The sequence below is a fragment of the Oryctolagus cuniculus genome, chromosome X (genome assembly GCF_051225735.1).
Source record: "Oryctolagus cuniculus isolate XC-2025 breed Fujian yellow rabbit chromosome X, ASM5122573v1, whole genome shotgun sequence".
Lineage (NCBI taxonomy): Eukaryota > Metazoa > Chordata > Mammalia > Lagomorpha > Leporidae > Oryctolagus > Oryctolagus cuniculus.
This window is the reverse complement of record NC_142888.1, coordinates 132237400-132260141: the sequence shown is the minus strand read 5'-3', so window position 1 is coordinate 132260141 and position 22742 is coordinate 132237400. Positions and strand designations below refer to the sequence as shown.

General features: G+C 48.7%; 1 protein-coding gene across 1 annotated transcript in view; it reads right to left on the bottom strand.

Moving 5' to 3' along the window:
• Nucleotides 1-13330, bottom strand: part of TKTL1 (transketolase like 1) — a 37727-nt gene extending 24397 nt beyond the window's left edge. Inside the window, exons 1-5 of the mRNA XM_008250299.5 lie at nucleotides 12831-13330; nucleotides 7519-7636; nucleotides 4151-4248; nucleotides 2408-2599; nucleotides 2196-2323 (exon numbers count right to left, since the gene is read on the bottom strand). Coding sequence (XP_008248521.5) covers nucleotides 2196-2323; nucleotides 2408-2599; nucleotides 4151-4248; nucleotides 7519-7636; nucleotides 12831-13192 — 898 coding nt within the window. The 5' untranslated portion in view covers nucleotides 13193-13330. The remainder of the gene's footprint in view (nucleotides 1-2195; nucleotides 2324-2407; nucleotides 2600-4150; nucleotides 4249-7518; nucleotides 7637-12830) is intronic.
• Between the last annotated feature and the right edge of the window lie 9412 nt (nucleotides 13331-22742).

The following is a 22742-nucleotide window of genomic DNA, read 5'->3' as shown; positions in this document are numbered from 1 at the left end:
CCTTTCTGTCTCTCTCTCTCTCTGTCCACTCTGCCTGTCCAAAAAAAAAAAAAAAAAAAAAAAAAAAAGGAACTAGAATCTAGGCACTCTTGAAATGGGATGAGGGTGTCCCAAGCAGCAGCTTAACTGCTATGCCAAATGCCTGCTCCTAAAATAACTCTTTATATTTTTTGTTTTGTTTTTCTTTTTTAAAAACTTTTATTTAGTAAATATAATTTTCCAAAGTACAGCTTATGGATTACAATGGTTCCCCCCCATAACTTCCCTCCCACCTGCAACCCTCCCATCTCCCGTTCCCTCTCCCATTCCATTCACATCAAGATTCATTTTCAATTCTCTTTATATACAGAAGATCGATTTAGTATATATTAAGTAAAGATTTCATCAGTTTGCACCCACACAGAACATAAAGTGTAAAATACTGTTTCAGTACTAGTTATAGCATTAATTCACATTGAACAACACATTAAGGACAGAGATCCTACATGAGGAGTAAGTACACAGTGACTCCTGTTGTTGACTTAACAATTTGACATTCTTATTTATGGCATCAGTAGTCTCCCTAGGCTCTAGTCATGAGGAAGCCTTTTGAGTTCACCTACTTTGATCTTATTTAGACAAGGTCATAGTCAAAGTGGAAGTTCTATCCTCCCTTCAGAGAAAAGTACCTCCTCTGTGATGGCCCGTTTTTTCTACTGGGATCTCACTCGCAGAGATCTTTCATTTAGTTCTTTCTTTCTTTCTTTCTTTCTTTCTTTCTTTCTTTTTTTTTTTTTTTGCCAGAGTGTCTTGGCTTTCCATGCCTAAAATACTCTCATGGGCTTTTTTTTTTTTTTTTGACAGGCAGAGTGGACAGTGAGAGAGAGAGAGAAAGGTCTTCCTTTACCGTTGGTTCACCCTCCAATGGCCGCTGCAGCCGGCGTGCTGTGGCCGGTGCACCGTGCTGATCTGAAGCCGGGAGCCAGGTGCTTCTCCTGGTCTCTCCCATGTGGGTGCAGGGCCCAAGGACTTGGGCCATCCTCCACTGCACTCCCGGGCCACAGCAGAGAGCTGGACTGGAAGAGGGGCAACTGGGACAGAATCCGGTGCCCCGACCGGGACTAGAACCCAGGGTGCCGGCACCACAAGGTGGAGGATTAGCCTATTGAGCAGTGGCGCCGGCCTCTCATGGGCTCTTCAGCCAGATCTGAGTGCCTTAAGGGCTGATTCTGAGGCCAGAGTGCTATTTAGGACATCTGCCATTCTATGAGTCTGCTGTGTATATAGCTTCCCATGTTGGATTGTTCTCTCCCTTTTTTATTCTATCAGTTAGTATTAGCAGACACTAGTCTTGTTTATGTGATCCCTTTGACTCTTAGACCTATCAGTATGATCAATTGTGAACTGAAATTGATCACTTGGACTAGTGAGATGGCATTGGTACATGCAACCTTGATGGGATTGAATTGGAACCCCCTGGCACATTTCTAACTCCACCATTTGGGGCAAGTCCGATTGAGCATGTCCCACTATTGATGTACAATTTAATACTTTATCCCTTTTAGTATTTTTTTTGTTCTACTTAATACTATTGGTTGAACTCTAATTAACACACAATTATTCTTAGGTGTTTAAATTTAACTGAAAAGTGATCCCTGTTAAATATAAGAGTGGGAATAAGAGAGGGAGGAGATGTACAATTTGGAACTCTTTATATTTTTAAATACAACTATTTAAAGTTGAGATGAAAAATTTGAGGTGACAGTTTTGAAGGGTGCAAGGAGTTAGTCTTTCAAAACTTCCTACTCCCCTAGTCCCAGATCCACAGCTACCTTTCTCAGAGGTGATACTTTGCCATTTCCTATATTCTCTCAAGAGTCTGGACCTAGGCATATGCGTGTGTATGCACACCCCTAACCGTGCATCTGCTGGTACATGTAGCATACTTTCTCACTGCATAGACCACCCCCCTTCAGCCACTCTACCTGATGGGCTGTCTTAGTCCCTCCCTCACTGCTCACTTGCAGGGGGTCTGGACTCCTCCCTCCCCTAACAAGACATACTGTCTAGTGAGAGCAAGAGGAAGAAACAATCTCTAGCATCCACCATAGGCATCATCACTGTGACTTAACTCAGTCGCCTGCCTGCCTGTCTACGCCTCCTTTGCTGGGCAAACAGATGTTTTCAATAACCACAAGCAGGAAAGAAATGCTTACTTGGCATGCCCCGGCCCTTGAAGGTCTTGGCAACCACAGCAGTGGGCTTGCCCTTCACTTGAGCTGCCTGCCAGAATACCTGGCACAGTGCCTCCACGTCCCGGCCATCCACCACGTAAGTATTCCACCTGTCAAAGGAGGGAGCAGCCAGGTTACATGAGGCAAAGAGGGGCAGTACAGAAAGAAGATAAAGCAAGAGAGAACGTGGTTACCCAAAGGCCTCGCAGCGCTTCTGGTAGATCTCTATGCAGTCCTCAACGGGCAAGGTGCCACCTTGTCCCAGACGGTTCACGTCAAAGATCACCACAAGGTTGTCCAGATTATAGTAAGAAGCGAAGGTCATTGCTTCCCAGACGGAGCCTTCTGAGGTCTCACCATCTCCCAAGAGGCAGAACACCCGGTAGCTAGAATAAGCCAAGAGCACTTCAGGAGCATGCTGGGGGATGGGGAGGCTCAGTGAGCCACTCAAGCAAATGCCTTTCAGCAGAGACAGGAAGGAGTTGACCTGAGAAGCTACTTCTGGCCATCTGGTCCCATGCAGCTGCTGAGGCCATGCTGCTTTGAGAGCTCGGGCCTCAGGAGCCAGGCTCTGGGCCTTTTCTTATGCTATCCGCGAGGCTAGTTTTAGGTTCTTCTGCCACCTCTCCCTATCTACAGGCCAGAGAGCAATGGGAAGAAGTCAGCTCCCCTGAATCCCCAAGCAACATTCCCATGTACACTTTCTTGGTAAGCTCCATTTACTTTTTAAATATTTTATTTATTTATTTGAGAGGTAGAGTTACAGACAGTGAGAGGGAGAGTCAGAAAAAGAGGTCTTCCCTCCACTGGCCCACTCCCCAATGGCCACAATGACCGATCTGAAGCCAGGAGCCAGGTGCCTCCTCCTGGTCTCCCACGCAGGTGCAGGGGCCCAAGCACCTGGACCATCCCCTATTGCTTTCCCAGGCCACAGCAGAAAGCTGGACCGGAAGAGGAGCAGCTGGGACTAGAACCCGGCACCCATATGGAATGCTGGCACCACAGGGGGAGGATTAACCCACTACACCATGGTGCTGGCCTCTGTAAGCTCCATTTTTAAGCACTGTCACCTTCTATTTCTGATCTTATAACTTAAAATAATCCTAACGACCAAAATGTCTTACCTCAGTAGCACATATCACTGGAAGCACTGAATTCCACAGCAGAAAATCATATGAAACATTTATGCCAGTAACACACAGCCCTAACACCAGTAAAATCCTCTAGTTGAAAGAAGTTATTACCCTCAGGCTCAGAACCAAGAAAGGCAACAACACATAACAAATATCAATCCACGTGTGGGGAACGGGGCTGAGTGGTTACCTGAGGAGTGGAAGTGGCACAATGCAGTACTTCTGGAGGGGTCACCAGGGGCTGCAATGGGGAGGGAACTGGCCCTTCAGGGTTCTCCCCCATCCCAAAGACCTAGCTGGCTGTTCTGCAAGATCCTAGGATAGAGAAGCTCTGGACTCACACACATCAGGTACATCAGAGGGAACTTGTGAGGTTAGATCACCATGTCCCCACGGCCAATTCTGGGACCCTCTCTGGCCCTCTTCTTTGTCTTGTTTGCTAGGCACATGCCCTGTGAGAAAGACTGATCTAATGGAACCAATCCAAGGGGAAAAAAGACCTTCATTATTAACCACTAGGGGTCTCCCAATGCAGAGGCAAATGCCCCATCTAGTCATTCCTAAGTGAAATTCACTAAGAGAAACAGGAAGGCACTGCTGTTGGAAAAGATGAGCATTCCAATCACCCTGGCTCCAGGCTCCAGGCAGCACTTCAGATCCAGTCAGAAATGCTGGGACAGTCTCCAGAAACATGCTTTCTTTCCCAATTTCCAAAAGCACCACTGTCTTCCCACACGGACAGCCCACACAGCCAGTGTGTGGTACAAGCAGGGCAGTTAATTGATTCCTGGGTAGGTGCCTTACCTGGCCTTGTCGAAGTACCTGCCAGTGTATGCCATTCCGCATGCAGCCCCCAGTCCTTGTCCAAACCAGCCTGTTGCCACATCAACAAACGACAGCCTCTGGAAGACAGAAGGGACCCAGTGAAGCCAGAAGCAGCTGCAGGACAGGAGTATCAGGCCTGCTTTTGGCACAGCATGCAGGCTGCTCCTGTGGCCCACGCAGTATGTATCATGGGAACGGCCCCCCCTGCCCTGCTCAGTGAACTCTTCACCACTCCCACATGCACCACGAGCCTCGGATCAATGTTACAAGTGGACAACAGAGCAAACCCATGGTGACCCAGATGAAGAGATCTGTCTTTCAAGCCTGGGGCGCACAGGTGATCCAGTGTGGCAAGGGTAACTGGAGCTTTGGGAACACAGAGGAGGGAGCCCATGCGCAAGGCAGAAAATGTCAAACTTGACTCTTGCCATTTTCCCAAGGCTTTTCTTCTAGTTATATTCAATGTTTTGGAGAATGTGGGTTCTTAAATAAAAACCAGAAACATTGAACTCTTAAGTTCTCTGCTTTGTAAACCTCAGGCCAACTGGTATTTGAGAAGCAGTCACCTAGAAGTACCGCTGCCAGAAAGCAATCACTTTCCACCACTACTTCCCTTCCCTTCACTAACATCCTGGTTGTCTGCACAGAGATATCCATGCCACAGGGTTGTCGCCCACTCCCAGGCTTCCAGAGACAGAAAACTGGTTCAACAGCTTCTGCCACCACCCTGCTGGCCTGGCCACAAGAATCCTTTACCTGTATCACTGCCCCAGCCTCTTCCCCGTAGCCACTTTCAACCCAGACACCAGAGGAGCCTGCTAAAAGTTAGAGGCAGCTCATCATGTCACAGCTGTCCCAAGTCTTCCAAATTTCTGTTCAAACACAGGCATTGTGGTCTTTCCGGATTACTGTGCTTCAATAGTGCCCTATCATTCTCCTATTTACTTGTTTCCTGTTTGTCCCCCACCTCTGGTAAAGCATCTGCTTCATTCAAGCAGAGGCAGGTGCGTGTCCATCACTGTCATGGATAAACAAATGGCGCTTCTCAGTCTCAGCTGGCTCTTCCTGCTTGTTTCCCACTCTCCTCCCTGGGCTCTTAGGACCTTCTCTGGCATTCTCCATATGCTCTGTGCCCCCCAAGACTCCTGTCAGTGTTGCATCTCTACCCTAGCAGAACTGTCCCATAAAGTCTCTCTGACCACATCTCTAACTGTCTTCCTCCCTATGGTGGCCACCTCACGCCTGTAATGAGCTCAGACCAACTCTTTCCCCCTGGCTATGACGTGTGGGGCAAGTAAGACCATCTCCTAAAGGTCTCACTGAATGCAAACAATGGACCACAGCAGGCCGTAAGGTCTGCAAGAGAAGACTGGTGGGGTGTCAGCACAATGCCTGGTGCAGAAATGTCCCGTATGAGTTTCTTTCTCATTCCCACAACTCTTATACAGTGGTGGGAGGAGTGGGAGCAGACACAACCCAAGGAGTGGAGGACTAGAATAAAGATGGACACAAGGCGCTACGGACAACCACAAAAGTAAAGGACTTCTCTTCCAGACGATCTTCTCATCTCTGTTGCAGCAAAGTGTGCTTCCAGAAAAAGTTCACACAAAGGCCTTTTGGTTGGTTCCCAGGCCTGCTTGGCTGGAGAAAACAAAAGAGTTAACAAAAGCAAATCAAAGGTCTAGGGATGGAGGTTTGGCTGAAGAGAGACCCCGAGTCCCTCTACCCCAGCAGCTTTCACAGCACTGTGACAGCTCTACTAAGGGAGTCAAAGAACGTGATAGTCAGTGAGGGTGCCAAGCCTCAGCAGGCCTGCTGACGTAGCACTCTGCATTGGACAGTTATGCCCTGACCCTACAGTCACCTGAGGCCAGACCCAGTGCCTCGGAACAGCAGTGCTGAAGGCACTGCCTGCTCTGGCTCGAGTGTTCCCTTTTACTCTGTCCCTAGTCAAAGCCACCCTGCACTATGCTTCCTGCATTTTTTCCTCTTCCAATTTTATCTGCCGTCTAAATATGATGAACACACAAATTCTAGCAGCTGAACAATGCTTACTGTGCTACTGTATACCAGAAAGGCTCTTTATCCCTCTGAGGCTGATAACTTGATAGCAGCAGTTATGTGGCAAACTACACATTTTCCCTTTGAAACCAGAAACCTGAAAGCCCCTGTTGTATTTGTGTACCCCAATTTTAGCATTTTTTATTGTAAAGAACAGTTCAAGCTTATAAACAGATTATAAGCCTAGTCCAATGAATTTTCATATACCCAACTTTTAGCAGCAGACCATTTACTTCATCTTTGTCTTTATACACACAAACTTTACCGAATTTTTTGTATGTTAATATTTGAAATTTTATTTTTGCCCAAGTGTTTGCGATTACATTTCAGACACCAAAACAAGGGTAAGAATGATGACTCCCAAGTATCTAAGCCACACCCGCAGTTGACTTTGTCCTTAAACCACTCCCCAACGCCCTGGTCTGGCATTTATGTTTGGACATGGTGCTCTCCAAGGCAGGTTTTAAATGATTTGCTCCAGGACACAGTGTTCTTCAGACAAAAGCAGCCACATGTTCTCAGCTCAACCTTGTTTTCACTGTTCCTTTTCTTTCCTGCCCCCTGTATCATGAGGTAGCTGGCACTGTATCCAGTCTAATGACAAAGTGCCCCATTAGTGTCAGGTGAAAGCTATGGAGAAATGGCAGAATGCCAACTGACAGGGCGGGATGTCTCCCCAAGTCACTTGATTTCCCTCAGATGCAGCTCTTCCTTTCCGCTGATGTTGGCTGTTTCTGCCCAACAGGCACAGGCAATGAGAGCAGCGTGATCCTGCCAAGGTGAAGCTTTAGTGCTAGGTGGAACAAGGCAGGGTACCACTAAAGGAAAGAGAGGCTGCCGCGAGCCAGCACGCCTACCAGGCATGTCACATGGCTTCAGGTTGGTTCTCGTTAGAACACCTTATAAACCTTCACAACACAAAGAGCCAGAATGATCATCAGGGCCCACTCCAGGCATGCTGCCATCGGAGAAGGAAGACTGTCATCTGCTTCACTCCCCCAAAATCCCTGCAACAGCCAGGGCTGGACCAGGTCAAAGACAGGAGCCAGAAACTCAATCCAGGTCTCCCGCACGGATGGCAAGGACCCAATTATTCGAGCCATCACTTGTGTTTCCTAGGGTGTGTATTAGTGAGAAGCCAGAGCAGAGCTGACACTTCAACCCAGGCAATCTGACATGGATGCAGGCTTCCCAAGAGGCATCTCAACCACTATGCTGAAGCCCTGGCCTAGTCTGGCAGCGTTTAGAAGCATGGGAACAGGCCCTGGGCTGCCCTGCCAGCATACCTTGGAGAGGACGAGGCGGTCATTGTCTGGGTTCTCCGGGTCTGACTGTCTGTATCTCATCGTGTAGAAGAAGAGCACAGACATGATCTCAGCAGCGCTGCTGCACGATGTGGGGTGGCTGAAAGACAGACATGACACACAGATCATTTCTCCAGGCAAGTGCAACACAATGTACAGCATGTGGCCTTCTCAGACCAGAAGCAACAGTCGTTTCTCCCAGCCTAGAATGATTCCCGCCAGGGGCCACGGCCTCCCAAGTTTGCAGCCTTGAAGGAAGCATCAAAGCCCAGTAACCTCAGCTTCTCCCTGCACACAGCCACCTGCTACAAGACCACCCCCTTGTATCAGTGGAGTACCATATACTTGAAGCAAGGTCACCCCAGGCCTTGAGTATTCTTGTGTGAAGTCATCTGGTTAATTCTACATGCTGATGCAAATTCAGGAGCCACTAATCAGAAACACCATGAAGACCCCATCCTACCACCTAAAATGAATTTATTTAGGAAGTGAATCATGAAAGACAGTAATTTCTCATGGTCAAGTAACTTGGGCCTTTACTGAATGTCAAAATAAGCACTGGTCTTACAAAGCGGCCTGCATGTGAGTCTAGCTGGTCCTTCAATAATTAAAAATAGGGGAGGGCACAGCACAAGGTTATAAAAGCAACTCCCTAGAGTCTTTTCCCCATAGTATGAAGAACAAGATTTTAGGCTCATCTCAGTCATATTATCTCTTGGTTCATGCTTCATAATACAGAAAACAGACGTAAAATTCTTGCATTGCAAGTGTTCTCTAAAGCAGATGATTTGGTTTCTAAGCCATTAGAGATCATTGAGAAACTACAATCCTCTTACTAATTTTAAAAGTAAAGGGAACAAATAAATATGTAAAAAAATCTCAGGCGGCTAAAATACTTGGGTCTCTGCCACCCATGTAGAAGACCTGGACCGAGTTTCTGGCTCTTGGTTCTTGCCTGGCCCAGCTCTACTGTTGTAAGCATCTGAGATTAAAGATCTCTCAGTCTCTCTGCATTTTAGGTAAAAACGAAAATTCAAAAAGACCTCAAAAAAACATGGCTCTTAATTTTTTTAGAAGGGGTTGGCGCTGTGGCATAGTAGGCTAAACCTCCACCTGCAGCGCCAGCATCTCATATAGGTGCTGGTTCGTGTTCTGGCTGCCCCTCTTGCAATCCAGCTCTCTGCTATGGCCTGGGAAAGCAGTTAAGATGGCCTAAGTGCTTGGGTCCCTGCACCTGCGTGGGAGACCCAAGGAAGCTCCTGGCTTTGGATCAGCCCAGTTATGGCTGCTGCAGCCATTTGGGGAGTGAACCAAAGGATGGAAGACCTTTCTCTGTCTCCCCTTCTTTCTGTAACTCCACCTCTCCAAAAAAATCTTAAAATTTTTTAAAGAAAAGATTTGAAAGAAATGTTCCATCTGATGGTTCACTTCTCAAATGGCTACAATGGCTGGGACTTGGGCAGGTCAAAGCCAGGAGCCAGAAACTCCATCCTAGTCTTCTACCATGTGGGTGGCAGGCGCTTAAGTACTTGAGCCTTCTCCCACTGCTTTCCCAGGCACATTCACAGGAACTTGATCAGAAGCTGAGCAGCTGGGACTCGAACTGGCATTCCAATATGAGATGCCAGCACTTTTTAAAGAAAGATTTATTTATGTATTTTAAATGCAGAGTTACAAAACAGAGGGAGAGAGACAGAGACATGGAGAGATCTTCCATCTGCTAGTTCACTCCCCAAATGGCTGTAACAGCTGGGGGTGGAACAGTCTGAAATCAGGAGCCAGGAGATTCATCCCCATCTCCCACACAGGTGGCAGGAGCCCAAGTACTTGGGTCATCTTCCACTGCCTTCCTAGGCATATTAGCAGGGAGCTGGATTGGAAATTGAACAGCAGGACTTGAACCAATGCCCATATGGGATGCTGGAATTGCAGGCAGCGGCTTAACCTACTGTGCCACAATGCCAGCCTCTTTTAAAAAAAAACTTTGGAACCAGTGTTGTGGCATATCAGAACACTTTTCAGAATCAAAGGCGGGGTCTCTGACATGGGAGCTGGGGATCTTAACTGCTAGGCTAACTGCTCACTCCCTAGGACAAGATTTAAAAGATATCATACCAATTTTGAGGCTATGTTAAAAAGTTAATGTAGGCCAGCGCTGCGGCACACAAGGCTAATCCTCCGCCTTGTGGTGCCGGCACACCGGGTTCTAGTCCCGGTCGGGGCGCCGGATTCTGTCCCGGTTGCCCCTCTTCCAGGCCACTCTCTGCTGTGGCCCGGGAGTGCAGTGGAGGATGGCCCAAGTCCTTGGGCCCTGCACCCCATGGGAGACCAGGATAAGTACCTGGCTCCTGCCATCGGATCAGTGCGGTGCGCCGGCCGCGGCGGCCATTGGAGGGTGATCCAACGGCAAAGGAAGACCTTTCTCTCTGTCTCTGTCTACTCTGCCTGTCAAAAAAAAAAAGTTAATGTAAAAATGCAATCAAACAGTAAATTTAGGAGCAGGAGTTTAGCCTAGCAGTTAGACTCCTGTGTCCCACACTGGAGTGCCCAAGTTCAATTCCCAGCTCAGGCTCCTAACTTTGGCTTTCCACCAATGCAGACCTGGGGAGGCAGAGGTGATAGCTTAAGTAACTGGGTTCCTGCCACCCACATGGGAGATATGGATTGGGTTACCTGCTTCCCAGCTCCAGCCAATGGAAGTATCTGGGAAATGAACTAGTGGATGGAAGCTCCCTCTATGAAATAATTTCTAAAGATTTTTTTTATTTATTTGAAAGAGTTACACAGAAGAAGGAGTGGCAGAGAGAAAGAGAGAGAGAGAGGTGTCTTCCATCCGCTGATTCACTCCCCAACTGGCTGCAACTGCCAGAGCTGTGCTGATCGAAAGGCAGGAGACAGGAGCTTCTTCCCGGCCTCCCATGTGGGTGCAGGTACCCAAGGACTTGGGCCATCTTCTACTGCTGTCCCAGGCTATAGCAGAGAGCTAGATCAGAGTGGAGTAGCTGGGACTTGAATCAGCGCCCATATGGGATGCTGGCACTGCAGGCAGCAGCTTTACCTGCTATGCCACAGCGCCAGCCCCTGAAATAATTTCTTTTAAAAAGATTTATTTAAAAGGCAGAGTGACAGAGAGATCTCCCATCCACTGGTTCACTCCCTGAATGGCACAATGGCAGGGGCTGGATCAGGCTGCAAACAGAACCCATAAGCTCCATCTTGGTCTTCCACGGGGATGGCAGGGACCCAAAGCACTTGGGTCACGTTCTGCTACCTCCCAGGAGCATTAGCAGGCAGCTAGATGGGAAGCTGGAAGGCTGGGACTCCAAGCGGCGCTCGGGTGTGGTGTGCCGGCACTGCAAGCAGCAGCTTCACTGGCTGCACCACCTGGGAGGTCAGCACAGAACACAGCAAATGGGGAGTAAGGGAAGTTTAATGGGGGGGGATGGGGGTGACGACAGGGACCTGACAGGCTGGATGGGGAGAGCCAGAAAGAGGAGTGGGCCTGAAAACAGGCCTTGTTACAGACTCAGGGGGCGAGGACTGGGAAAGTGAATCCCGTTAGAGCGGGGGTGGGGCTGCTGCTTATGGTTGGGCTTAGTAAGCCAGGTTTGGTCCTGGAGAGGCCAAGATGGCATCCGGGGCTTGAGATGGCACTTTTACAGTCCTCCGCTCTACCAACTGAGCTATCGAAGGACACGTGAGATGGCACTTTTAGATATGTTGGCACCATTTCACCAACACCACCCCCGAAATTTTTCTTTTAATTCCATCCTCCACAAATATTTTAAATTTCCATCAAAAGGGATAAAACTGGAAATAGTAAATGGAAAATGCAGCAACTTCGTGAGAATCAAGCAACACACTCCTGCATGACCCATGAGTCCAAAAATTAAATTGCAAAGAAAATTAAAAAACAGAAACATCAAAAACAAAAACACAAAACCAAAACTGAACAGAAAAAGCAAAAGCAGTGCCAAAAGGAAATGTATTTGTAGTTCTAAACACATTAAAAAAAAAAAAAAAACCCTCAAATCAACAAGCAAAGCAACTTAAGGAGCTAGGGAAAGAAGTAAACGCAAACCCATCAAAAGGCAAAATACGGATTAGGGCAGAAATAAAACAGACTAAGAAAACAGGGAAAAAAATCAATGAAACCAGAAGTTGATTCTTCTTAAAAAGATTAAGCAAAAGTGAAGACTGAAATAGCGCAACTCAGCAAACCAGAGGCCCATTCTGCTGCGGAAGTAAAAATTCTAAGAGCATTCTAAGGGCAAAGAACTGGTCACGCTGAAGAACTGAGTAGACTTTTACAAACAGAAAGCCCAAGACGACTACACCACAGCTAGAAAAATCACACGCCTCCAATGTACAACGGGGTAGGACAGAAATCACTCCCTAGGCGGCCAAGTACGCCGCCAGGAGTCTCACTGGGGAGTTGACCAAATGCGGAAAGAATCCACCGCCACCCCCCACACTTCGCCCTAAGATGGCGGGGTGGGCGGGGTGGGGGGCGGGCCGCGCAGGCGGCGTCAGTTTTGCTCGAGCCCAACGGTTCCACTTCCGTTCCCGCTCTCCACTAAGCCTCCTGGGAGAGCAACGGAAGCTGGAGCGGGGTCCTGCGCCCACGTAGGAGACCGGAAGAAGCTCCTGGCTTCGCGTGGCCCAGCCCCGTTGCGGCCATTTTGGGAGTGACCCAGCGGATGGGAGATCCGTCTGTCTCCCGCCAATTCTCTCAAATAAATACATTTTTAAAAAATGTAAAATTAGGACATTGTGAAATTCATCCTACAAAGACAAAACGACAACAGCCCTTCTGAGTAGACAGAAAAGCCTTCGACAAGATAGCCGCGCTAGCAAACCCAGCAGTGCGTCTCTGCTCTTACTCGCCAACATCTTTCGTTTTCGGTTTACGTTCTCAGCCTCCGATAGGATGGCGCCCTCATCTCCTATCGCCTGGCGTCACCGCGTACAGTTAGCCCCTGTCGCCCACTAAACTAAACCGCGGCCCGACCGTTGCCATTCCAGGAACACCGCCCATCCAAAAAGCTTCCAGATCTTTCTCTCCTAGCCAGAGAGGCCTCGGACGCCTCCAGAACTCACGCGGCGGCGGGGGGGGGGGGACCAACCGCCCGGCCCTGACCACGACAAGAACACTGGCTGGCATGGATCGCGCTCCTGGACAGCTGGGCATCTGTGCCCAAGCCCACCGAGGCCCCAATGGGGCCCTTCACCCGACAGCCTCGCCTGCCAGCCGGCTGCCCGACCCAGCCCGTGCTTCCATAAGGGGACCTTACCCAAAGCCCGAAGTGCATGCGACCTTGATGGAATGGATCCGCAGGCGGTTGGCCAGGTCCCGCAGCACCTGCAGCGTCTGCTCGTCGGGCTTGCCCTCCTCAGCCATCGCAGAGCTCGCCTCAGAGTCAGACATGGCTCCGCGCACCTCGGCGTCCGCAGCGAAATGCTGAGGTGCGCTCCCGCAGCCTCTGTGAGGGGATCCGTCCGCGCGAGAATTCCTCCGCGTGAGAATTCCTCCGCGAGAGGATCCCTCCGCGGCACTCAACCCTCCACTCACCCAATGAAAGGCACTGTGAATACTGCCCGTTGCATGATTAACATTGTACAAAATAATTCCAGTTCTATGTATCTTCCCTTCCATCAGTTCCAACGACTGCGCGAGCGCTGGAACTCCTTTTGGAGTGAAAAGAAGTTCGGTCGCTCATGGCGCATGTAGTTAGAGGCGAATCACGCAGGTCAGAGGTGATACGAAGTTGAGGTGGCTGCCGCGTGTATTATTTCGCGCTAAATAAAAAAAGTCACACTGGCATTTAAAACTTCGCTCAGGGTCACCCCTTTCCTGTAACAGCCCTGCTGCCAGGTGGTCTTTTCAGCCGGCAAGTGGCCTCAGCCCCGCGCGCCGGCACAGCCTCTGCGTGTGGTTCTTCTTTCACTTTCTAGAACCTTCTGTAAGGCAAGCCTCCTGTGACACTTGAAGTGGCGTTAATCCAACGGCCTCCTGTAGCTTCACAGGGAAGCCTGTGTTGGGTGGGCTCAACTATGGAACGTGCACCCTTTCCATCTGACGAGTTTTTTCTCAGGCCATGCAGCTCCGTAAAGGCTACAGTGTCAGTCTCAGAGCTTTTCCCTTTGAGATTGTCCTGCGGGAACCACCATGGCTGCCAGTGGCTCCACCTCCACAGCACTTGGCAAATTCGAGTACTTGGGACCTGAGTGTTGACTCTAGTTCAATAATGCAGAATAATTGTGTGAGTGCCCCAAGTGTCCCCTGGTTGCCACTAAGTCCCCGTGTTCATGCTGGGATAAAGAATGTATGTGTTTAAGATTTCAAGAGTCCTTGATTCACTGGCAACAAACCTGGACCTCTTTATACTTCTACTTGGAGAGGACGGCGTGCGCATGCCCCTGCGTACTCATCAACACTGGGTAATGTTAACCTTTTATGTTTTGGGCATTCTGATGCATGAGAAAATAGTATAGTCATCACTTTGACTTATAATTTCCTTGTCAATTTACAGTTGCGTATTTTTTTACATTTATTGCTGGTGATATTTCCTCCTGTCTGAGCTGTGCATTATTGCCTTTTCTGGTTTTGTATGCAATGATTTACCTCACTGATTTCTACTTCTTTACAAATTATGCTGATTAGCCCTTTATCGGAGATAATTCCAAATCTTTTTTTCTCCATCTGTTGCTTTTCTAATGGTAAAGGGCATACTGTGCTTTTAAGAAAAAAATGTGTGCATGGGCACCGGTTCTAGTCTCGGCTGCTCTACTTCTGATCCAGCTTTCTGCTATGCCCTGGGAAAGCAATAGAGGATGGCCCAAGTGCTTGGGCCTTGCACCCACGTAGGAAACCCAGAGGAAGCTCCTGGCTCCTGGCTCCTGGCTCCTGGCTTCAGATCAGCACAGCTCTGGCTGTTGCAGCCATCTGGGGAGTGAACCAGCAGATGGAAGACCTCTCCCTCTCTCTGGCTCTATCTCTCTCTGTAACTCTTTCAAATAAATAAGATAAATCTTTTTTTAAAAAGCAATGTTTAGGTTTTGCTTCAAACACTATTTTTTTAGATTTATTTTTATTTATGTGAAAGGCATAGTTACAGAGAGGCAGAGGCAGAGAGAGAGAGAGAGAGAGGTCTTCCATCTGCTGGTTCACTCCCCAAATGACCACTATGGCAAGAGCTGTGCCGATCCAAAGCCAGAAACCAGGAGCTTCCTCCAGGTCCCCCACACGAGTGCAAGACTTGGGAGATCTGCTGCTGCTTTCCCAGGCCATAGCAGAGAGCTGGATCAGAAGTGGAGCAGCCAGGACTTGAATCAGTGCCCATATGGGATGTTGGCACTGCAGGCGGTGGCTTTTTACCCACTAGGTGACAGCGCTGGACCCAAATGTTGCTTATTTTTTAACTTTGAGGTTTTTCCCTCCATAGAGATGAAAATTTTAATTTTATAGCATTTTGGTTTGAGTTCTGCTTAGAAAGGTCTTCTCGGTCCAGCGCTGTGGCACAACAGGTTAACGCCCTGGCCTGAAGCACTGGCATCTCATATGGGCGCCAGTTCGAGATCAGCTGCTCCTCTTCTGCTCCAGCTCTCCGCTATGGCCTGGGAAAGCAGTAGAAGATGGCCCAGGTCCTTGGGCCCCTGCACCCACGTGGGAGACCCAAAGAAGCTCCTGGCTCCTGGCTTCAGATCGGCGCAGCTCTAGCCATTGAGGCCAATTGGGGAGTGAACCATCAGATGGAAGACCCCCCTCCCTCTCTCTCTGCCTCTCATTCTCTGTGTAACTCTGACTTTCAAATAAATAAATAAATCTTTAAAAAAAGTCTTCTCTACCCAAAGATTATAAGAACATTCCTTATTGTGTCTTTCTGGTACTTTTATACTTTTATTTTTTGTTGACTTCTTTATTCTGTCTGGACTTTATTCTTGTATGTAATGTAAAGTAGCACTCTATCTTAATATTTCTCGACTAGTCTATTTTCCCATGACCACATTATTTTTTTCAAAAATTTTTAGCTCTTCTTTTGCATTCTCTCTCTCCCTCTCTCTTTTAAAAAGACTTATTTTATTTGTTTGAAAGACACAGTTACAGAGAGAGAGGTCTTCCATTCACTGGTACACTCCCCAGATGGCAGCAACAGCCAAGGCGGGGCCGATCCCAAGCCAGGAGCCAGGAGCCCCTTCCTGATCTCCCTCGCGGGTGCAGGGGCCTCAGCACTTGGGCCATCCTCCACTGCTTTCCCAGGCCATAGCAGAGAGCTGGATTGGAAGTGGAGCAGCTGGGACTTGAACCGGCACACATATGGGATGCCGGCGCTTCAGACCAGGACGTTAACCTGCTGCGCCACAGCGCCGGCCCCATCTCTCTCTCTCTCTCTCTCTCTCTCTTTAAGGAAGGAGCAGAACTTTTTTTTAAAAAAAGATTTATTTATTTATTTATCTATTTGAAAGTCACAGTTACACAGAGAGGAGAGCAGAGAGAGAGAGAGAGAGAGAGAGAGAGAGAGGTCTGCCATCCACTGGTTCACTCCCCAGTTGGCTGCAATGGCTGGAGCTGTGCTGATCCAAATCCAGGAGCCAGGAACTTCTTCCAGGTCTCCCACATGGGTGTAGGGGCCCAAGGACTTGGGTCATCTTCTTTTTTTCTTTTTAAGATTTATTTATTTATTTGAAAGTTAGTGTTACACACACAGAGAGAAGGAGAGGCAGAGAAAGAGAGGGTTTCCATCCGCTGGTTCACTCCCCAGATGGCCGCAATGGCCGGAGCTGCGCCAATCCAAAGGCAGGAGCCAGGAACTTCTTCCGGGTCTCCCAGATGAATGGAGAGGCCCAAGAACTTGAACCATCTTCTACTGCTTTCCCAGGCCATAGCAGAGAGCTGGATTGGAAGTGGAGCAGCTGGGACTTGAACCAGCGCCCATATGGGATGCCAGTACTGCAGGTGGTGGCTTTACCTACTATGCCACAGCGCCAGCCCCCAGAACGTTTTTTTTTTTTTAAAGATTTATTTATTTATTTGAAAGTCAGAGTTATGGAGACAGGGAGAGATGGAGAGAGATCTTCCATCCTCTGATTTCACTTCCAAGATGACCACAATGGCCGGAGCTACACTGATCTAAAGCCAGGAGCCAGGAGCTTCTTCTGGGTCTCCCACATAGGTGCAGGGGCCCAAGCACTTGGGCCATCTTCCACTGCCTTCCCAGGCCATTAGCAGGGAGCCAGATCAGAAATGGAGCAGCCATGGCTTCATAGGCAATTGCTTTACTCACTATGCCACAACACGGGCCCAGTATTTTCTCTGCCAAGTACATTTTGGGATCAGCTAATTTAAGATTCATAAGACATCTTCACTGAGATTTTAATTGTGATTTCATGGAATGTATAAATTGGTATGTAAAGGGTGGCACATTCACAATATCAAGATGGTACATAGCCATTTATAGTCAAATCTCGGGGGTGGGTATTTGGCACAGCAGTTTAATCGCTGTCTAGAACATCTGCATCCCATATTGGAGTGCCTGGTTCAAGTTCAAGCTCCTCAGCACCGGTGCTGTGGTGTAGTAGGTTAAGCATCTTCCTGCAGTGCTGGCATTCCATATAGGCACGGGTTGGAGTCCTGGCTGAGCCACTTCTGATCCAGCTCCTTGCTGATGGCTAGAAAAGCAGTAGAAGATGGCCCAAGTGCTTGGGCCCCTGCACCTGCATGGGAGACCTGGAAGAAGCTCCTGGCTCCTGGCTTCAGCTCGGCTCAGCTTTGGCCGTTGTGGCCATTTGGGGAGCAAACCAGTGGATGGAAGATTTCTCTCTCTGTCTCTCCCTCTCTCTCTAACTCTGCCTCTCAAGTAAATAAATACATCTTTTTTTTTTTTTAAGTTCCAGCTCCTCTAATTCAGACCCATCTTCCTGCTGACGCACTTCCTGGGATGCAGCAGACAATGGCTCAAATACTTGGGTCCCTGCCACCCACGTGGGAGACCTGAGTGGAGTTCCTGGGTCCTGGCTTTGGCCCAGCTCAGCCCAGCCTTGGCTGTTACAGCCATTTGGGAAGTGAACTAGCAGATGGAAGACCTCTCTGACTCTGTCTCTTTCTCACATTTTCTGTCTCACAGCCTTTCAAATTAAATGAAAATAAATAAGTAAGGAAAGTCTTTAAAATTATCATGTTTTCAGATGATTTATTTATTTTTGAAAGGTAGAGTGACAGAGAGAGCAGGAGAGACAGATTTTCCCTCTGCTGGTTCACTCCCTAAATGGCTACAATGGGTGGGGCCAGGCCAGTCGGAAACCAGAAGTCAGGAACTACATCCAGGTCCCCTATGTGAGTGGCAGGGGCCCAGTATGTAGGCCATCATCCGTGTCTTCCCAGGCACATTAGCAGGGAGCTGCATCAGAGGCAGAGCGTGAGGACTCGAATTGGCACTCCAACATGGGATGCTGGCATTTCAGGTGAAGGCTTAATCCACTGTACCACAAGCCAGCCCCAGTTTGAAACAGGAGCCAGTGAGCTTTTCTGTAGAGGGCCAGGTCTCTGTTGTCACTGCTCATCTCTGCCATTGTAGCATGAAGGCAGCCATGGGCACACGTGAATGGATGAGTGTGGCTATGTTCCAATAAAACTTTGTTTATGGACATCGAAATTTGAATCTCAAGTAATTTTCACCTGTTAGGAAATGCTCCTGATTTTTTTTTCAAGAATTTAAAAATACAAAACTCATTCTAACCTCACAACCCTTGGTTCAAAAGTCAAGTCGCTATATGAGGTTTATTACCCCCGAAAAATAACAATTCCTGGTGTCCAGCCCCCAGCTTTCCATTCCCCAGAACAAACCATTTTCAATACTTTTTTTAAAGATTTATTTATTTATTTGAAAGTCAGAGTTACACAGAGAGAGAAGGAGAGGCAGAGAGAGAGAGAGAGAGAGGTCTTCCATCTGCTGGTTTACTCCCCAATTGGCCACAACAGCTGGAACTGCGCCAATCCGAAGCCAGGAGCCAAGAGCTTCTTCTGGGTCTCCCACGTGGGTGCAGGGGCCCAAGGACTTGGGCCATCTTCTCCTGCTTTCCAAGGCCATAGCAGGGAGCTAGGTCAGAAGTGGAGCAGCTGGGACTTGAACCAGCGCCCATGTGGGATGCCGGTACTGCAGGTGGCGGCTTTACCTGCTACACCACAGTGCCGGCCCCAGGTTCAATACTTTTAACTGTTTCTTTTGGCATTTGTCTCCAGTTCTTTAAATAATTTGTCTATAGAAACCTTTCCTTGCGTTTTGTATTTTAGGAATTATTGGCTGACTTATCAACATGTAATATGATGATGTGGTGGTTCTTTCACCTGCCAACCTCCCCCCCAATCCTTCTAGTACCGTTCACAAGGGTTTTGGTTACATAACTCCTTGGTGTTTATATTATTAGGTCCATGGTAACATAAATTACTATGTAAAGGTAATTACTGTGATTACCTTTCCTTCTCTTTCAATTTTTTCCCCTTAGAGTCAGCAGTCATCTCCTCCCACCCCCGTTAGCTTATTTTTTATTACTTATCCATGGCTCAAGACTTCCCCCAACTGTCTAAATCCATCTATATGCACAAATATGTACATAATTCTAGTCATTCTCTGCAGCACTCTTGGAGTCTTTAGTGTGTTCTCCAGCTGTGAAACTGGGCCCTCCATTTTTTTAAAAAAGATTTATTTTATTTATTTGAAAGGCAGAGTTACAGAGAGAGGTAGAGAGAGAGAGAGAGAGGTCTTCCATCCATTTGTTCACTCCCCAAATGACTACAACAGCCAGAGCTGAGCTGATCCAAAGCCAGGAGCCAGGAGCTTCTTTCAGGTCTCCCACACAGATGTAGTCTTTGGGCCATTTTCCACTGCTTTCCCAGACCGTAGCAGGGAACTGGATAGGAAGTGGAGCAGCCAGGACTTGAACCAGTGTGCATATGGTATGCCTTCACTGCAGGCCGGGGCTTTAGACCACTGCGCTACAGTGCCAGCCTCTGGGCCTTCCATTTTTTTTTTTTTTTGACAGCCAGAGTGAGTGGACAGTGAGAGAGAGAGACAGAGAGAAAGGTCTTCCTTTTCCGTTGGTTCACCCCGCAATGGCTGCTGTGGCCGGTGCGCTGCGCCGATCCCAAGCCAGGAGCCAGGTGCTTCCTCCTGGTCTTCCATGCGGGTGCAGGGCCCAAGCACTTGGGCCATCCTCCACTGCCTTCCCGGGCCACAGCAGAGAGCTGGCCTGGAAGAGGAGCAACCAGGACAGAATCCGGCGCCCCGACCAGGATTAGAACCCGGGGTGCCGGCGCTGCAGGCGAAGGATTAGCCTATTGAGCTGCGGTGCCAGCCTGGGCCTTCCATTTTTTTTTTTAAATTTATTTAATGAGCATAAATTTCCAAAGTACAGCTTATGGACCACAATAGCCTCCCCCCCTCCCCGTGTCTTCCCTCCCATCCACAACGCTCCCCTCTCCCACTCCCTCTCCCCTTCCCCTTCACATCACGATTAATTTTCAATTATCTTTATATACAGAAGATCAATTTAGCATATGTTAAGATTACCACATTTTGCTCCCACACAGAAACATAAAGTGTAAAATATTATTTGAGTACTAGTTATAGCATTGATTAAACACCTAAGAGTAATTGTGTATTAATTACAAAGCTCAACCAATAGTTTTAAGTAGAATATAAAATGCATCTTTTGTATTGTTGTGGCTTCCCCCGACCTCCCTCCCTCCCGTGGCCCTCCCCTCACCCACTTCCTCTCCCATCCCCCCCCCTTCATCACGTTTCATTTTCGGTTACCTTCATATACCGAAGATCAATTTAGTATATACTAAGCAGGGATTTCAACAGGTTGCACTCACACAACCGAACCAGGTATAGGGTATTGTTCGACTAGTAGTGTTGTTTTTGAGTTTCATAGATAAACATATTAAGGACAGAGATCCTGCGTGGGGAATATGAACCCAGTGACTCCCGTTGTTGATTTAACAATTGGCACTCTTATTTATGACGTCAGCAATCACCCGAGACTCTTGCTATGAGCTGTCTAGGCTATGGAAGCCCCTTGAGTTCATCAACTCTGAATTTGTTTAGTCAAGGCCATATCACAGTGGAGGTTCCTTCCTCCCTTCAGAGAAAGGCGCCTCTCTCCTTGATGGCCTGATCCTTCTGCTGGGGTGTTGTTCACCAGGATCCTTCATTTAGATTGTTTTTTGCCACCGTGTCATGGCTTTCCATGCCTGCGAGACTCTCATGGACCTTTTAGTCAGATCCGAATGTCCCAAGGGTTGATTCTGAGGCAGGAGTGCTGTTTTGGGCATTTGCCATTCTATGAGTCTGCTGTGTGACCTGCTTCCCCCGCAGGATCATTCTCAACCCTTTTGATTCTTTCTTTCATTATTTGCTTACACTGGTCTTATTTGTGTAATCTCTTCGACACTTACCCTATCTTTTGGATCAGTTGTGTATTTATATTTGTCTCTTTACCAAGTGTGCTGGCATTGGTACCTGCCTCCTTGGTAAGATTGAGTTGAAATCCCCTGGCACATTTCCAGTTCCACCATTGGAGGTAGGTCTGAGTGAGTATGTGCCGTCCTATATTTCTCCTCCCTCTCTTATTCCCACTCCCATGTTCCACAGAGATCAATTTCCTATTAATTTTTAAACGCTTAAGAATGGTTGTGCATTGATTGCAGAGTTCAACCAGTGGTCTTTGTGGGGAGCAATCCGGACTAGACTAAGTTACTCGAATTAGGACTTACTCTATGCATCTGCTCTCCCACAATATGGCGCTGGGAGAGAAGTAAACAGCTTCCGCACAGCTGCCTCCAGTTCAACCAATTAACTGTAGGACTTGCTCCTGATTGGAGAGCAGCGTACTCGGCGTGTGGGCAGCCGAGTTAGGATTGGCGGAGGAGGACTATAAAGGAGGAGAGAGACGGCATGCACCAGGAACATCTAGGGGGAACATCTAAGGGGAACATCTAGCTGAAGGAACACCCGTGCAGCCCCCCAGAAAGCCGGCCGGCGGTGTGCCGCTCCCCTGCGGAAGTGGGGAATGTGGCAGGGGGAACTGCCCTTCCACGGAGGTGGAAGGGATAGTAGCCAACCCGGGAAGAACCAGCAGCAAACCTGGGGAGGGCCGAGCAGACGAAAGAACAGCGCAGGGTCCTGTGTTGCTCCTCCACGAAGAGGGGGAGCGACATAATGGTGCCGTGACTCGGATATGAAGCCTAGGCAGGGTTCTGTGTCGTTCCTCCACGAAGAGGGGGAGCGACATAATGGTGCCGTGACTCGGATAGGAAACCTGACTCGGATAGGAAACCTAGGACGGATAGCAAACTTAGGGGGGAAGAAACGGGAAGAATTGGGAAAATATCGGAGAGAGAGACTAGCAAACAGCCTAGGGAAAAGCCGGACGAAAAGGGTGCCGGAAGAAGCTATTGAAAGCCTAGGCATAGACTCGGATACGGACTACGGGGGGAAGCTGGGAGAAATCTCTAAGGTCGAAAGGAAAGTGAAAGCTAGAACAAACAGACTCGGACGCGGACTGTGGGGAGAGGCCAGGAGAAATGAGGGAGGAGTATTGTTGGAGGAAAGCTTGGGGAAACATACCGGGTAGAGAAAAATGTTAGGGAAATTGAAGCCGCGGGGGGCAGGCCGAGGCGGAAACGGAAGCCACTTTGGGGTTCTCAAGTTAGCCCGGGAATAGGGGGCGAAAAGCTGAAACCAGAAGCTGAGACGTAAGCCAGATTGGGATCCGTCTGATTAGCCCGGGGAGCAAAGGACGGGAAGCCAGATCGTGGGGCGGAGACGTACGCTGGGTTGAATTCGCCAGGCTAGCCCGGGGAACTTAGATTGAATGCTAGTGGCGGACACGTAAGCTACACGCTGTGTTACTCGCGGAAGCCGCCGCGTGCAGAGAGAGCATGGGGCGTGAATAGATAGGGAACGGGGCTGGCGTAGGCCGTGGTTCAGACGCGAAAGGGTTAAGCGTGGAGACCGCGGAGCGCGCGAAGCCGAGCCGCGCAAAGCCGGGAAGCTGCGCAGATGAGAGAGGCGCGCGGGCTGAAGCGGCGCAGAGCCGGGAACCCGCCGGCGGGGCGAGGTGCCGGGAAGCTGCGGGGATAAGAGAAACAGAAGTTTGGAAGTGAAGTAAAAGAGAAATGGGAATGCTGGAAGATAGAAGTGAAA